The 19,013-nt window shown below is 41.0% G+C and overlaps 1 protein-coding gene across 2 annotated transcripts in view; it reads right to left on the bottom strand.

The window, feature by feature from the left end:
- Positions 1-19,013, bottom strand: part of DRC7 (dynein regulatory complex subunit 7) — an 89,051-nt gene that overhangs the window by 50,882 nt on the left and 19,156 nt on the right. For both annotated transcript variants that reach the window (XM_063437410.1, XM_063437409.1), the window contains exons 2-3: positions 10,791-10,980; positions 9,339-9,495 (exon numbers count right to left, since the gene is read on the bottom strand). In XM_063437410.1, the coding sequence (XP_063293480.1) occupies positions 9,339-9,495; positions 10,791-10,963 (330 nt within the window). In that variant the 5' untranslated portion in view covers positions 10,964-10,980. The remainder of the gene's footprint in view (positions 1-9,338; positions 9,496-10,790; positions 10,981-19,013) is intronic.

Here is a 19,013-nt window from a genome sequence, read left to right as displayed (position 1 = left end):
CTCGAGCATGATAATGCGCGACTAACCCTAGGGCCTGAGGCTAAAGCGGCGACATATAACACACTCACTAACCGCTATTGTTGATAAACGACTGAAGAACCCCTTATGACCAACCAGCATGTACCCAGCTTGATTTAGTTACTCTCACTATATGTAAACGTGTGCATGCCTCCTAAATGCTACTTAGCAGCTTACTAGCTACCATCTTGTTTAAACTATGTTTTAATATATGTTTTAAGCATCAATAGGACCCTGGCGTCTGTCTACAAGGCGAAATAAGCTCTCTGTTTTGCGTTTTGTAAACATATCTAGTATAAATGTTAATCTATACAAGCTAAGCAGCTGTACACCTAAATATAAAAATGTGCTGAAGAAGCTAAATGAAACCAGCGAAAACTCATGATGTTCAATACCCTATGTAATCTGTTTCACTGTGTTTTATGCCTGTTCTTGCACTCGTTATTGTGACGGTGCGGGACGACTTGTTCACTTACGCACAATAAAAATAAAGAATATAAAAAAAAAAGGTCATACCTTTTGGAGTGCCCATGTGGTCTCCAATATGTGGGTCTGACTTCCAGATGTCTCAAAATCAGACTGGCCGAACACTGTCGGAATATAATCAAAGGATACCCCAACCATTCTGTATCAAAACATTTCACCATACATAATAAAAATCCAAAACACTTAAAATGTATTGGCATTAAAAAAAATGCAAAAATCCATGGCGAGGTGGTGATTTTAAAAACTTTTGGGCAAAAATGAAATGAACTGGGTATTTCTTTAAAAAAACCTTACAAGTTCGAGCTTTTTAATTTCTTTTAATAGTTTTTACTATACATTGCTCCCATTAACTGTATATAAAGATTGTCATATCATAGTTATGTTATCCCATACTATGTCCACTTATAAAACCCAGGAACAATCTATATATACACATTCTGCTTTAGATAATATATATTAAGTTTTATTCACTTTATTCTCAATTGCACGCACTAATTGTATAAAACGATTGTCATATCAAAGCCTCTCTATTCCGTACTAGGTCCACTGATATAACCCAGGACCATTCCATATATGGATCTTGTTTTGTCCTCTTTTATAACCCAGGACCATTCCATATATGGATCTTGTTTTGTCCTCTTTTATAACCCAGGACCATTCCATATATGTATCTTCTTGTGTCCTCTTTTATAACCAAGGACCATTCCATATATGGATCTTGTTTTGTCCTCGTTTATAACCCAGGACCAATCTATATATGGATCTTGTTTGTCCTCTTTTATAACCCAGGACCATTCCATATATGGATCTTCTTGTGTCCTCTTTTATAACCCAGGACCATTCCATATATGGATCTTGTTGTGTCCTCTTTTATAACCCAGGACCATTCCATATATGGATCTTGTTTTGTCCTCTTTTATAACCCAGGACCATTCCATATATGTATCTTCTTGTGTCCTCTTTTATAACCAAGGACCATTCCATATATGGATCTTGTTTTGTCCTCGTTTATAACCCAGGACCAATCTATATATGGATCTTGTTTTGTCCTCTTTTATAACCCAGGACCATTCCATATATGGATCTTCTTGTGTCCTCTTTTATAACCCAGGACCATTCCATATATGGATCTTGTTGTGTCCTCTTTTATAACCCAGGACCATTCCATATATGGATCTTGTTGTGTCCTCTTTTATAACCAAGGACCATTCCATATATGGATCTTGTTTTGTCCTCGTTTATAACCCAGGACCAATCTATATATGGATCTTGTTTTGTCCTCTTTTATAACCCAGGACCATTCCATATATGGATCTTCTTGTGTCCTCTTTTATAACCCAGGACCATTCCATATATGGATCTTGTTGTGTCCTCTTTTATAACCCAGGACCATTCCATATATGGATCTTGTTTTGTCCTCTTTTATAACCCAGGACCATTCCATATATGGATCTTGTTTTGTCCTCTTTTATAACCCAGGACCATTCCATATATGGATCTTGTTTTGTCCTCTTTTATAACCCAGGACCATTCCATATATGGATCTTGTAGTGTTCTCTTTTATAACCCAGGACCATTCCATATATGGATCTTCTTGTGTCCTCTTTTATAACCCAGGACCATTCCATATATGGATCTTGTTGTGTCCTCTTTTATAACCCAGGACCATTCCATATATGGATCTTGTTTTGTCCTCTTTTATAACCCAGGACCATTCCATATATGTATCTTCTTGTGTCCTCTTTTATAACCAAGGACCATTCCATATATGGATCTTGTTTTGTCCTCGTTTATAACCCAGGACCAATCTATATATGGATCTTGTTTTGTCCTCTTTTATAACCCAGGACCATTCCATATATGGATCTTGTTGTGTTCTCTTTTATAACCCAGGACCATTCCATATATGGATCTTCTTGTGTCCTCTTTTATAACCCAGGACCATTCCATATATGGATCTTGTTTTGTCCTCTTTTATAACCCAGGACCATTCCATATATGTATCTTGTTGTGTCCTCTTTTATAACCCAGGACCATTCCATATATGGATCTTGTTTTGTCCTCTTTTATAACCCAGGACCATTCCATATATGGATCTTGTTTTGTCCTCTTTTATAACCCAGGACCATTCCATATATGGATCTTGTTGTGTCCTCTTTTATAACCCAGGACCATTCCATATATGGATCTTGTTGTGTCCTCTTTTATAACCCAGGACCATTCCATATATGTATCTTGTTGTGTCCTCTTTTATAACCCAGGACCATTCCATATATGGATCTTGTTTTGTCCTCTTTTATAACCCAGGACCATTCCATATATGGATCTTGTTGTGTTCTCTTTTATAACCCAGGACCATTCCATATATGGATCTTGTTGTGTTCTCTTTTATAACCCAGGACCATTCCATATATGGATCTTCTTGTGTCCTCTTTTATAACCCAGGACCATTCCATATATGGATCTTGTTTTGTCCTCTTTTATAACCCAGGACCATTCCATATATGGATCTTGTTGTGTCCTCTTTTATAACCCAGGACCATTCCATATATGGATCTTGTTTTGTCCTCTTTTATAACCCAGGACCATTCCATATATGGATCTTGTTTTGTCCTCTTTTATAACCCAGGACCATTCCATATATGTATCTTGTTGTGTCCTCTTTTATAACCAAGGACCATTCCATATATGGATCTTGTTTTGTCCTCGTTTATAACCCAGGACCAATCTATATATGGATCTTGTTTTGTCCTCTTTTATAACCCAGGACCATTCCATATATGGATCTTGTTTTGTCCTCTTTTATAACCCAGGACCATTCCATATATGTATCTTGTTGTGTCCTCTTTTATAACCCAGGACCATTCCATATATGTATCTTGTTGTGTCCTCTTTTATAACCCAGGACCATTCCATATATGGATCTTGTTTTGTCCTCTTTTATAACCCAGGACCATTCCATATATGGATCTTGTTTTGTCCTCGTTTATAACCCAGGACCATTCCATATATGGATCTTGTTTTGTCCTCTTTTATAACCCAGGACCATTCCATATATGGATCTTGTTTTGTCCTCGTTTATAACCCAGGACCATTCCATATATGGATCTTGTTGTGTCCTCTTTTATAACCCAGGACCATTCCATATATGGATCTTGTTTTGTCCTCTTTTATAACCCAGGACCATTCCATATATGGATCTTGTTTTGTCCTCTTTTATAACCCAGGACCATTCCATATATGTATCTTCTTGTGTCCTCTTTTATAACCCAGGACCATTCCATATATGGATCTTGTTTTGTCCTCTTTTATAACCCAGGACCATTCCATATATGGATCTTGTTTTGTCCTCTTTTATAACCCAGGACCATTCCATATATGGATCTTCTTGTGTCCTCTTTTATAACCCAGGACCATTCCATATATGGATCTTGTTTTGTCCTCTTTTATAACCCAGGACCATTCCATATATGGATCTTCTTGTGTCCTCTTTTATAACCCAGGACCATTCCATATATGGATCTTGTTTTGTCCTCTTTTATAACCCAGGACCATTCCATATATGTATCTTGTTGTGTCCTCTTTTATAACCCAGGACCATTCCATATATGTATCTTGTTGTGTCCTCTTTTATAACCCAGGACCATTCCATATATGGATCTTGTTTTGTCCTCTTTTATAACCCAGGACCATTCCATATATGGATCTTCTTGTGTCCTCTTTTATAACCCAGGACCATTCCATATATGGATCTTGTTTTGTCCTCTTTTATAACCCAGGACCATTCCATATATGGATCTTGTTGTGTCCTCTTTTATAACCCAGTACCATTCCATATATGGATCTTGTTTTGTCCTCGTTTATAACCCAGGACCATTCCATATATGGATCTTGTTTTGTCCGCTTTTATAACCCAGGACCATTCCATATATGTATCTTCTTGTGTCCTCTTTTATAACCCAGGACCATTCCATATATGTATCTTCTTGTGTCCTCTTTTATAACCCAGGACCATTCCATATATTGATCTTGTTGTGTCCTCTTTTATAACCCAGTACCATTCCATATATGGATCTTGTTTTGTCCTCGTTTATAACCCAGGACCATTCCATATATGGATCTTGTTTTGTCCTCTTTTATAACCCAGGACCATTCCATATATGGATCTTGTTGTGTCCTCTTTTATAACCCAGTACCATTCCATATATGGATCTTGTTTTGTCCTCGTTTATAACCCAGGACCATTCCATATATGTATCTTCTTGTGTCCTCTTTTATAACCCAGGACCATTCCATATATGTATCTTCTTGTGTCCTCTTTTATAACCCAGGACCATTCCATATATGGATCTTGTTGTGTCCTCTTTTATAACCCAGTACCATTCCATATATGGATCTTGTTTTGTCCTCGTTTATAACCCAGGACCATTCCATATATGGATCTTGTTGTGTCCTCTTTTATAACCCAGGACCATTCCATATATGGATCTTGTTTTGTCCTCTTTTATAACCCAGGACCATTCCATATATGGATCTTGTTTTGTCCTCTTTTATAACCCAGGACCATTCCATATATGGATCTTGTTTTGTCCTCTTTTATAACCCAGGACCATTCCATATATGTATCTTCTTGTGTCCTCTTTTATAACCCAGGACCATTCCATATATGGATCTTCTTGTGTCCTCTTTTATAACCCAGGACCATTCCATATATGGATCTTGTTTTGTCCTCTTTTATAACCCAGGACCATTCCATATATGTATCTTCTTGTGTCCTCTTTTATAACCCAGGACCATTCCATATATGGATCTTGTTTTGTCCGCTTTTATAACCCAGGACCATTCCATATATGTATCTTCTTGTGTCCTCTTTTATAACCCAGGACCATTCCATATATGTATCTTCTTGTGTCCTCTTTTATAACCCAGGACCATTCCATATATGGATCTTGTTGTGTCCTCTTTTATAACCCAGTACCATTCCATATATGGATCTTGTTTTGTCCTCGTTTATAACCCAGGACCATTCCATATATGGATCTTGTTTTGTCCTCTTTTATAACCCAGGACCATTCCATATATGGATCTTGTTTTGTCCTCTTTTATAACCCAGGACCATTCCATATATGTATCTTCTTGTGTCCTCTTTTATAACCCAGGACCATTCCATATATGTATCTTCTTGTGTCCTCTTTTATAACCCAGGACCATTCCATATATGGATCTTGTTTTGTCCTCTTTTATAACCCAGGACCATTCCATATATGGATCTTCTTGTGTCCTCTTTTATAACCCAGGACCATTCCATATATGGATCTTGTTTTGTCCTCTTTTATAACCCAGGACCATTCCATATATGTATCTTGTTGTGTCCTCTTTTATAACCCAGGACCATTCCATATATGTATCTTGTTGTGTCCTCTTTTATAACCCAGGACCATTCCATATATGGATCTTGTTTTGTCCTCTTTTATAACCCAGGACCATTCCATATATGGATCTTCTTGTGTCCTCTTTTATAACCCAGGACCATTCCATATATGGATCTTGTTTTGTCCTCTTTTATAACCCAGGACCATTCCATATATGTATCTTGTTGTGTCCTCTTTTATAACCCAGGACCATTCCATATATGTATCTTGTTGTGTCCTCTTTTATAACCCAGGACCATTCCATATATGGATCTTGTTTTGTCCTCTTTTATAACCCAGGACCATTCCATATATGGATCTTGTTTTGTCCTCTTTTATAACCCAGGACCATTCCATATATGTATCTTCTTGTGTCCTCTTTTATAACCCAGGACCATTCCATATATGGATCTTCTTGTGTCCTCTTTTATAACCCAGGACCATTCCATATATGGATCTTCTTGTGTCCTCTTTTATAACCCAGGACCATTCCATATATGGATCTTGTTTTGTCCTCTTTTATAACCCAGGACCATTCCATATATGGATCTTGTTTTGTCCTCTTTTATAACCCAGGACCATTCCATATATGGATCTTGTTTTGTCCTCTTTTATAACCCAGGACCATTCCATATATGTATCTTCTTGTGTCCTCTTTTATAACCCAGGACCATTCCATATATGGATCTTGTTTTGTCCTCTTTTATAACCCAGGACCATTCCATATATGGATCTTGTTGTGTCCTCTTTTATAACCCAGGACCATTCCATATATGTATCTTCTTGTGTTCTCTTTTATAACCCAGGACCATTCCATATATGGATCTTGTTTTGTCCTCGTTTATAACCCAGGACCATTCCATATATGGATCTTGTTTTGTCCTCTTTTATAACCCAGGACCATTCCATATATGTATCTTGTTGTGTCCTCTTTTATAACCCAGGACCATTCCATATATGTATCTTCTTGTGTCCTCTTTTATAACCCAGGACCATTCCATATATGGATCTTGTTGTGTCCTCTTTTATAACCCAGGACCATTCCATATATGGATCTTGTTGTGTCCTCTTTTATAACCCAGGACCATTCCATATATGGATCTTGTTGTGTCCTCTTTTATAACCCAGGACCATTCCATATATGGATCTTGTTGTGTCCTCGTTTATAACCCAGGACCAATCTATATATGGATCTTGTTTTGTCCTCTTTTATAACCCAGGACCATTCCATATATGTATCTTGTTGTGTCCTCTTTTATAACCCAGGACCATTCCATATATGTATCTTCTTGTGTCCTCTTTTATAACCCAGGACCATTCCATATATGTATCTTCTTGTGTCCTCTTTTATAACCCAGGACCATTCCATATATGTATCTTCTTGTGTCCTCTTTTATAACCCAGGACCATTCCATATATGGATCTTCTTGTGTCCTCTTTTATAACCCAGGACCATTCCATATATGGATCTTGTTGTGTCCTCTTTTATAACCCAGGACCATTCCATATATGGATCTTGTTTTGTCCTCGTTTATAACCCAGGACCATTCCATATATGGATCTTGTTTTGTCCTCGTTTATAACCCAGGACCATTCCATATATGGATCTTGTTGTGTCCTCGTTTATAACCCAGGACCATTCCATATATGGATCTTGTTTTGTCCTCTTTTATAACCCAGGACCATTCCATATATGGATCTTGTTGTGTCCTCGTTTATAACCCAGGACCATTCCATATATGGATCTTGTTGTGTCCTCGTTTATAACCCAGGACCAATCTATATATGGATCTTGTTGTGTTTTACTATAAAATAGGTTTTATTTAATTGTAATTATTTATATCCTTTCCATCTGTATGCGATATCTGTCACACTGTGTATATGTAGCTATTTCTTATAGCCTGTATTAATTATACCCTCTATATATGTATATGTGATTTCAATTACGTTATCTGCCAAATATATTCCCCACTATACAGTTCACTTTCTACCCCCCCTCCCCCTTCCATAATCACACCACCAGCCCATCGCGTCATTTAAACGCGCCCTCCTCCCGCATTATCATTATGCGCATTTACGCCGGTACTGGCATCTAGCTTAGGAGGCTCGCGGCACCAGGACGCTCCCTCCTACCCACGTTTATATTATAAACATAAAGGAGGGTCACGCCATTAGGACGCGCCCTCCTAATACATATTACACACACTCCTTCCCGTTCCTAGGCGGCTTTACTACAGCCCCCATAATCCCTAGCGAAAATGGCCACCGATCACGACCCATGTTTTCTCTAATTGATGTTTAAATAACCCTCCTTTCTCACACCAGCTTCCTATTCCAGTAATGTACACACTCAGATTTATTACCATATAAGAATTTCTAAATTTCTTCAGACATGTTAATTATGTCATTTTAAATTCCTTAAGCGGTTTCATTCCCTTTATAAACCCATGCTTGCCAGGTTATGATCTATACACTTCCACTTGAAAAAGCCTGCTGGCGAAACACGTTGTGGTCATTTTAATAACTGCATTGTATTTTATTAAAGGTATTTTCGTCACTTCCTCTCTGTGAGTTGCCATTTTACTTTTTTATTTTATTTGAATACTTTTTTACCTGGCTTCTGAGGTTTTTATCCTGTTCCAGTGAAACATTACTCCAAAGAATCCTAGGTGGGGATTATACCACCCAAGGCCTATCCATTGAGCAGTCCGCCTGCTCATGTAAATGTGAGTAACCACTTTATATTTTATCTGTGTACTCCTGTTTTTTTATAGAGAGCACCATTGCGGTTCCTTTTATATTTCATATGACCCTCCTTCAGACAAAACACCCTCTCATGTATCCTATAAGTGGGGATTGTACCACTGTACTGTACACTGCCATGTACACCGACACAGCAAACAGGACTTGCATATCACAGACCGTGTACACTGACACAGCAAACAGGACTTGCATTTCACAGACCGTGTACACTGACACAGCAAACAGGACTTGCATATCACAGACCGTGTACACCGACACAACACACAGGACTTGCATATCACAGACCGTGTACACTGACACAGCAAACAGGACTTGCATATCACAGACCATGTACACTGACACAGCAAACAGGACTTGCATATCACAGACCATGTACACTGACACAGCAAACAGGACTTGCATTTCACAGACCGTGTACACTGACACAGCAAACAGGACTTGCATATCACAGACCGTGTACACTGACACAGCAAACAGGACTTGCATATCACAGACCGTGTACACCGACACAACACACAGGACTTGCATCTCACAGACCGTGTACAACGACACAACACACAGGACTTGCATATCACAAGCTAAATGGACCAAACAGAGACAGCATATATACTGAAACAATACACTTGACAAACATGTTTTAGAAAGGAGAAATCGTCCTACCTCGATGTCACACTCATTTCTGGGATTTAAAAACAAAGGTTGCCGGTCTGGATACAGATACGAGTACTGACGCCAGAAATTCTCAGCTAAACTCAGCAAAAGCTGTTCCTTGGTAGAGTTAGATGTATAGGAGGCAGGAAACTGATCCAAACACTCTCTGAAACACAATTAGAGGAGTTTAAACCTCACAGAAATAAACGCAAATCAGGGCTGGTCTCACATGTGTCACATTTAATACATAAAATATCTCAATTATACCTCCAACACTGCGATCTATGTCCGAAACACGGGAATTGTAATGGCTCACAGCGCGGCCCCCGCTCTCTGTATTGCACACAGCCTCTGCATTGCGCACACCGCGGCACACCCTCTGCATTGCACACACCGCGGCACACCCTCTGCATTGCACACACCGCGGCACACCCTCTGCATTGCACACACCGCGGCACACCCTCTGCATTGCACACACCGCGGCACACCCTCTGCATTGCACACACCGCGGCACACCCTCTGCATTGCACACACCGCGGCACACCCTCTGCATTGCACACACCGCGGCACACCCTCTGCATTGCACACACCGCGGCACACCCTCTGCATTGCACACACCGCGGCACACCCTCTGCATTGCACACACCGCGGCACACCCTCTGCATTGCACACACCGCGGCACACCCTCTGCATTGCACACACCGCGGCACACCCTCTGCATTGCACACACCGCGGCACACCCTCTGCATTGCACACACCGCGGCACACCCTCTGCATTGCACACACCGCGGCACACCCTCTGCATTGCACACACCGCGGCACACCCTCTGCATTGCACACACCGCGGCACACCCTCTGCATTGCACACAGCGCGGCACACCCTCTGCATTGCACACACCGCGGCACACCCTCTGCATTGCACACACCGCGGCACACCCTCTGCATTGCACACACCGCGGCACACCCTCTGCATTGCACACACCGCGGCACACCCTCTGCATTGCACACACCGCGGCACACCCTCTGCATTGCACACACCGCGGCACACCCTCTGCATTGCACACACCGCGGCACACCCTCTGCATTGCACACACCGCGGCACACCCTCTGCATTGCACACACCGCGGCACACCCTCTGCATTGCACACACCGCGGCACACCCTCTGCATTGCACACACCGCGGCACACCCTCTGCATTGCACACACCGCGGCACACCCTCTGCATTGCACACACCGCGGCACACCCTCTGCATTGCACACACCGCGGCACACCCTCTGCATTGCACACACCGCGGCACACCCTCTGCATTGCACACACCGCGGCACACCCTCTGCATTGCACACACCGCGGCACACCCTCTGCATTGCACACACCGCGGCACACCCTCTGCATTGCACTGACTGCGGTGAGTGCTCTCAGTACAAACCAATCTGTAACAATTATAAATAATTTCTAGTTACCTGATGCTTTCGGCTTCTGTCGTCTCAAATTTTGATATATATTCCTGCATCTCGTGGAGATCACGCTCTGTTAGTATGTTCTCTCTAATCTCCCCGTGTTCCGGTGTCCGGTGGAGATCACGCTCTGTTAGTATGTTCTCCTTCATGTTTCCGTGATGCAGCTCTTGATCCATTTCTGTTGCTTCAGCTTCTGAAAAAAAAGCACCAAAATGTAATCGCGTTAGTTGCATTACCTGGAGAACTACGCCATGTCTATGTTTTCATGGCTGATATACAGCCGACTGCTGAGATAACAGATACACTATGCTGAGCCACACAACAACATTTATCCGCTGGTGAGGCAGCAAGGGAATCAGGAGAATGGCTTCCGAAATATGACACAGGGCTTTAAAAGGTTCCTCTGCGGCCCCCTGTACATCCCGCTATGGTGACTATGATGCTAGGAGTACCCTGGCCCGATTACCCAGTAATTTTGCAATGTTTCCCGCCTTACCTGTACATCAACTGACTGCTCTCCTCTGTGAAGGAATGCACACGGACATTAGCCAACCCGGAACTTTATTTTATTATATCATTAAAGGGGACACGCCAAGCACCAAAACAACTTTAACTTAATGAAGCAGTTTTTGTGTATTAGATCATGTGCCTGCAGCCTCACTGCATATTTATTATTAAATCATAAGCATTTAATATTTTATAAGGAGATCATTATTTAGATTATATTGAGATAATTCTAATTACAGTGGGACCTCGGTTTACAAACGCCTCGGTTACCATAAATGAAAATCCATTGAAAATAATGCCTCGGTTTACAATGTTTTTTCGCAATACAAAGCAAGTTTCCCCATGATGCATTGCACCTGGGAGGTTTATAGCGCCGCCCCCTGCATGCTGGAGCCTGTGGGTAGCACATGGCGTCGAGTGTGGAGGTGTTGGAGCGGCCTTTGGATCGAGTTTTGGAGCCATTCTGGAAATTGTTTGCAGTTGTTTTGGGACTTTTTGGTGCATTTCTCAAGCTGTGGAAAGTTAGGGAGCTGAGCTTTGTCGTTTGCATGCCTTTTACTGTGTGTTCTGCATTGTGTGTTGCTTTCCATGCCAGCTCATTTTGACTTTTTCTGACCTCCAGAACGGATTAATTGGTTTTCAATGCATTCCTATGGGAAACCGCGTTTCAGTTTACAAATTTTTCGCAAAAAGAAACGTCCCAAAGAACGCATTAAATTCGTAAACCGAGGTCCTACTGTGTATAACATATTAATTGTTATATTATGAGATATTTCTTACTACATAAAATTTTTATTATAATAGTGTTATATTTATTAGATTTATTATATAATGAGATATTTCTTATTATTATTAGTATTATTATTTTTTTTAAGGACATAGTGATTATTATTATATAAGGTTATAATTATTATTATTATATGATATATTTCTTCTTTGTGTTATTATTATTATCATGATTATATAAAGTTATTGTGGCAGACCGCCTCGCACCCCGACTGGGTGCCTCCGCCAATTGATGCTTCCTAGTGCTCACAGAGAACTCCAATCACTCCAGCACTCCACCGGACACCATCAGCACTGCAGTTCCTACTTCCAGCGTTAAAGCTTGGTTGGGGTCTCGTTGTCCTCCACCCACCCTGGACCCAAGACCAGGATCCAGCTTCCAGTGAGTAGACCTGTCCTCCAAGAGAGTGTAGCAGGCGGCTCTTAAAAGAGCAACTGATTATAATCCCTGGGGAGTATAGTAATATAGCAATCCCCAGAGCAGATAGAACCGTTTCCCCCACACACGAGATGAGGGTAGGCAGGAATTAAATTTATTGGCAGCCACAACTGACCTTATATGCGTTCCCCATGAAAGGGGCACTCCCCCCTGGACCTGAGAGTAGACTACAGTAAAAACACACACACGATTACATTGGCTCTCAGGTCCAGGACACTCCAATACAAAATAGGTCAATACCTCCCCTGTAAAAAAACAGAAGTTTATAGGCACTCTCTATAGTACAACAAATAAGTGAGGGCTGCTGTATACAGTACAAGGATTCCCAAAACCTTGTGTAATAGTGAAACAGAAATAGAATATGGCGTATACTGCGCCCAAAATCATACGTACATACACCTGGAGAAGGGAGGTATATTATTATTATTATATCAGGTTGTATTATTATTATATAAAGCCCTCCCTTCTCCAGGTGTATGTACGTATGATTTTGGGCGCAGTATTCGCCATATTCTATTTCAATACCTTCCCTTGTGCCTGAAAGATAATTGAGTCAGGAACTGTACTAAACTCAATTATATCCAGGCACAGAAAACACACATTTTTACAAAATCCCCCAAAAAGTTACATCCCCTGATAGCACCGATCTGGGTGACCAACATATCCAAAAATCACCCAGATCAATTCAGGGGTTCAGGAAATTTCTGGAAGTCATCATTTAACCTACCGCACGCATGGTCCTATGCCCAAAACAGTTTCAGAGAATCAGGGCTTGCGGTCAGTCTAGTTCTGTAGTTTAAAAACCGAACAAACTACCGAACAGAGTCAATTGTCTTAGTCTGGAGCTTGTTCCCCTTGTTTGTTGGAACGTTTCCATCGAACAGTGTCTTTCTAAGTTGTGTAGAACCAAACGCAGGCGATTCTGGAAGTCCAGCGGTGTTTGGTAATTTCAGTGTCCGAAAACAGTTCCATTAACTCGACGACCAAACACCGCCGCCTGCGTTCGCAGGAACAAGATGGCCACCACCTTGTGGTCGTTCATGCAAACAGCGGCCACCCAGACAAACACTTAGAACACTGCGGTGGAAAGTGTTACAAACTGTCAGTTAGGCTTAACAAGCTCCCGGGTGGTCTCTGGTTCGTGCTTAAAGTTATATTATATTATATAAGGTTATTTTGGCAAACTTAGCCACTTACAGAATGTCTTTATATATATATATATATATATATATATATATCTGTCCATCATTACCATTGCTATGTTTATATGTAAAAAAAAAAACACACCACTGTTAAGAGATCTGTATATAAAAATGTACATCTGGTTTATCTTCTGCATTCGTGTGCTTACAGCACACGAATGCCGCTAACATTACATTGCCAGTTTCACGAACAGTGGATTCCTACACTGTTCGTGAAACTAACTAAGGACCGAATGGGAGACCACCCCAGCAGGTTGTGTGCCGCTCATTAATGAGGTTGCAACATTGTGTCCAGCCGTTAATGGGCTTTCTGTGTGTGGCCGCCGTTCGTGTACCGAACACATGGCGGCGGCCATCTTTGCTTTGTTAGAGTTCAGCGGTGTTTGATCATCGAGTGCCTGGCACGGTGGACTTCCATAGCGTTCGGGAGACTCGCTCTTTTGGGGAAATAAAGGTATTCGTGAGTTTTCTCTTCTAAACCCCAGTTTGTGCAAATGTATATTACGAGTGGCGTTCGGTTAATTCTGCAGGGATCAGAACGGTACTTCGGTATCGTGTTATTATAATATAAGGTTATATTGTTATTATTATATAAGGTTGTATTATTATTATTATTATTATTATATAAGGTTATATTATTATTATTATTATTATTATTATATCAGGTTGTATTATTATTGTAACGGATCGCCTGGCACCCCGACTGGGTACCTCCGTTAAAGGATGCTCCTAGCGCTCCTGAGGACTTCAAGCACTGCAGCAGACACCACAACCACTGAATCTGAGAAGCATAGGAATCCTCTCTAGCATATGAATGCTGTATACAGCCGAATAGGAAAAACCATGCGAATAGGTTTACACTCCTAGCAGTCAAACTGGAACAGCATACAATAAATCCTCCCCCAATAATGAGACGACACTCCACTTTGAGGGTTAAGCAGGAACTCTGGACTGGCTCATCCAGCCTGGCTTTTATTACAAGTGTACACATACAGGCCACGCCCAGGGGGAGGCATAAAAGAACCAATGACATAGATGTTACCTCCCACACATCCCCTCCCCTTAGTGTGACACATAATCCCATTATTCATACAATTTAAACATGACTTTTACACAATATCTATAACTTCTAAAATATACATGTCACAAACATAAAACATACATTTTCTTACTCAGCATACTTCAATTAGGAACACTCTCAAAAATCATCCCAATCCCTCCAGTAGATCAATAGTTAGTTGGAGGTCCCTTTATGACCGACCGCAAGCACATTTTCCTGCCCAAAACAGTTCCATAGATTTGGGCTGTGCGGTCGGTCAATTACTGGCATAAAAACTGGCATAAAAAAGTCCCATTCGAAGGGTGCCTGTACTTCGACTTTAGTCGAAGTGTCGAAGTGGAGTTGATGTTAAGAGTCGGCGGTGTTCGAAGTTAAAATGGCCGCCGCCACGTGGTCCTTTGTCCGATGCTGGCCACTTCGACAGCTTCGACAGCTTTGAAAGTGTCCGAAGTGCCATATAAAAAAGTACCAATCTTTCCCCAAATTATTTAAAAGGGCTAGGGACAGTATTATACAATTCACATGCCCAAAAGTAGTTCTTAAAGGGTCAGTACATTATGGTAGCAGTCCATAAGCCACAATTCAGTCCCTTAAAGGGCAATATCTCCCAGGGACCATAATCACTGGGCAGGAGGCTAGCAACCAGGCTTCTCCAGTACTCAGTGGCGAGGTTGGTTCCGCCACAATTATTATATAAGGTTATATTATTATTATTATTATATCAGGTTGTATTATTATTATATAAGGTTATATTATTATTATATAAGGTTATATTATTATTATTATTATATCAGGTTATATTATTATATAAGGTTATATTATTATATAAGATCGTATTATTATTATATAAGGTTATATTATTATTATATAAGGTTATATTATTATTATATAAGGTTATATTATTATTATTATTATATAAGGTTGTATTATTATATAAGGTTGTATTATTATATAAGGTTATATTATTACATCAGGTTATATTATTATTAGATCAGGTTATATTATTATTAGATCAGGTTATATTATTATATCAGGTTATATTATTATATCAGGTTATATTATTACATCAGGTTATATTATTATTAGATCAGGTTATATTATTACATCAGGTTATATTATTATTAGATCAGGTTATATTATTATTATTATTATTATTATTATATAAGGTTATATTATTATTAGATCAGGTTATATTATTATTATTATTATTATTATATAAGGTTATATTATTATTATATAAGGTTGAATTATTATTATATAAGGTTGTATTATTATTATATAAGGTTGTATTATTATTATATAAGGTTATATTAATATTATTATATAAGGTTATATTATTATTATTATATCAGGTTATATTATTATACAAGGTTATATTATTATTATATCAGGTTATATTATTATTATTATATCAGGTTATGTTATTATTATTATTATCAGGTTATGTTATTATTATTATTATTATATTGATGTAGAATTATTAAAAAATCTTTATTGTACTTGTATTGAGTTATTGTACTAACTCCACTTAACCTCATACCTTGACAAATCCTCCATTTTGTCCTCATAACCAAACTTCTTCATTTTAAAACTACATTACATGACAGAATTTCCCAGCACATCTAACTGTAACGAGTATATACCCCTACACGCAGGATCCAGCCTAACAGAAGACAGTACAGAGGAGAGATACGTCTACCGGACCTTAGAGTGGCCGGACTCGACGTAATAGGATAAGACAGAGTCAGGAACGATCCGAGGTCAAGGGCACAAAGAGACAGCGTAAACGAAAACTAGCCGGGGACTGGTACACAGGAATCAGCAAGCCGGCAAACAGTACAGAATAGGATAAAGCGAAAACGAAGTCAGAATACAAAGCCAAGGTCAAATACGGAGAAACACAACTGAACACAACAAGCACTAAAGGGAACTGTAGCAGAAACCACGATAGGGCAAGGAACTAAGGGAAAAGGGTAAGTATAAGTAGCCTTCAAACTAATGTGATTGGCTCCTGTCACTTCCACTCCCCCAACAGGTAAGTGTATGGGGTGATTGGCATGACAGGAGCCAATGGGAGCCTTTTTGCAATTTAGGCTCCCACTGTCTCTTTAAGAGCGCGCCCGAGATTCGCGGCGCGCTCTTAGCTGCAGGCGGGACACGTGACCGCTTCCCGCGGTCACTGCCCGCCTTCCTGTCTGAACAGTCGGACGAGCCGCGCGCGGCTCGTGCAGCCGCAGGACCGCGCGCGGCTTGAAGAGAGGACCGCGTCCGGCCCCCGGATAAGGTAAGTACCGCTACAGTACCCCCCCCTGAGGACACGCCCTCCGGGCGGGCAGGACCAGGCCTGGCAGGAAAACGCGAATGGAAAGAACGTACAAGGCGGGGAGCATGAACAGCATCCGCAGAAATCCAACTGCGCTCCTCAGGCCCATAACCCTTCCAATGTACCAAGTACTGAAGCCGACCCCTAAGAAAACGAGAGTCAATAACAGCAGATACTTCGAACTCCTCATGACCCTCCACAGAGACAGGAGGGGGAGGGGGAGTATGCCGGGTATAGCGGTTGCGTACGTAAGGCTTCAACAAAGAGGTGTGAAATACATTGGGTATACGCAGATTCTTAGGCAGACCCAAGGCATAAGAAACGGGATTAACCTTATGTATAATGCGATAAGGACCAATGAAGCGGGGAGCCAATTTCATAGAAGGCACCCGGAGGCGAATATTCCGTGTGGAAAGCAAAACCCTGTCCCCCACAACATAGGAAGGAGCCGCTCTGCGATGCTTGTCAGCCTGAGCCTTCTGGCGGGCAGCAGAGTCCACCAAAGAACGCTGAACCTGCTCCCAAGTACTACGCAAACCAGCCAAATGCTCATCCAGAACTGGCATGCCCTGAGAGGAGAATGCAGCCGGAAGAACAACGGGATGCTGGCCATAGACAACGTAAAAAGGGCTTTTGCCGGAAGAATCATGAGTGGCATTATTCCGAGCAAATTCAGCCCAAGGAAGCAGGTCAGACCAATTGTCCTGATGGTGAGACACAAAACAACGGAGGTACTGCTCAAGAGACTGGTTGGCACGTTCAGCAGCTCCATTAGACTGGGGATGGTAAGCGGAAGAAAATGAGAGGGAAATACCCATCTCCGAACAAAAGGCTTTCCAGAACCTGGAAATAAATTGGCTACCCCTATCGGATACAATAGATAAGGGAATACCATGTAATCGAAACACTTCTCTAGCGAAGATAAGAGCCAATTCCTTGGAAGTGGGCAACTTGCGAAGAGACACAAAGTGAGCCATTTTGGAAAACCGATCTACTATCATTAGGATGACCGTGTTACCATTCGAAGGGGGTAATTCAACAATAAAATCCATTGATAGATTAGACCAAGGTCTCTCGGGAACGGGCAACGGATGCAACAGCCCACAAGGAACTCTACGAGAGGTTTTCATACATGCACAAGTAGTACAAGCACTTATATAGTCAGTAACATCCTTACGTAAGGTATCCCACCAGAAATACCGAGAAACGGCTGACACTGTTTTGGAAATACCAGGATGTCCAGCAGTCTTAGTATCGTGATAAAGTGACAGAATATCCCGTCTCTCGGGAATGTCAACGAACAATTTATCATTAGGCCTCTCGCTGGGTGCCATGCCTTGTTTCGCTTGTATGGCCTGCAAGAGGGACGAGGAAATAGACAATATAGTAGTTGCTATTATCCTGTCTGGGGGAATGACAGGAGTGACATCAATCTCCTGTTTGTCAATAGTCTCGAATTGTCTGGACAGAGCGTCCGCTTTGGTGTTCCGGTCACCTGGCCTATAGGTGATTATATAATTAAAATGAGACAAGAACAGTGACCACCTAGCCTGCCTTGAAGACAATCTTTTAGCTTCGCTAAGGTAGGATAGGTTCTTGTGATCTGTAAATATGAGAATAGGATCCTTAGTTCCTTCTAGCAAATGTCTCCATTCTTTGAGTGCTAAAATGATAGCAAGGAGTTCGCGATTACCCACATCATAATTCCTCTCTGCCTTGGACATTTGTTTAGAAAAGAAGCCACAAGGATGCAATGGCTTGTCAGGAGACTCTCTTTGGGATAAGACAGCACCTACCCCTATATCGGAAGCATCAACCTCAAGTATATATGGCAATGAGGGGACAGGATGCTGTAAAATAGGGGCAGAGGCGAACGTAGTTTTAAGAAAGTCAAAAGCCTGAAGTGCCT

This window comes from Pelobates fuscus, chromosome 12 (assembly GCF_036172605.1).
Source record: "Pelobates fuscus isolate aPelFus1 chromosome 12, aPelFus1.pri, whole genome shotgun sequence".
Classification (NCBI taxonomy): domain Eukaryota; kingdom Metazoa; phylum Chordata; class Amphibia; order Anura; family Pelobatidae; genus Pelobates; species Pelobates fuscus.
The sequence above is the reverse complement of the archived record's forward strand: the minus strand, read 5'-3'. Positions and strand labels throughout refer to the sequence as shown.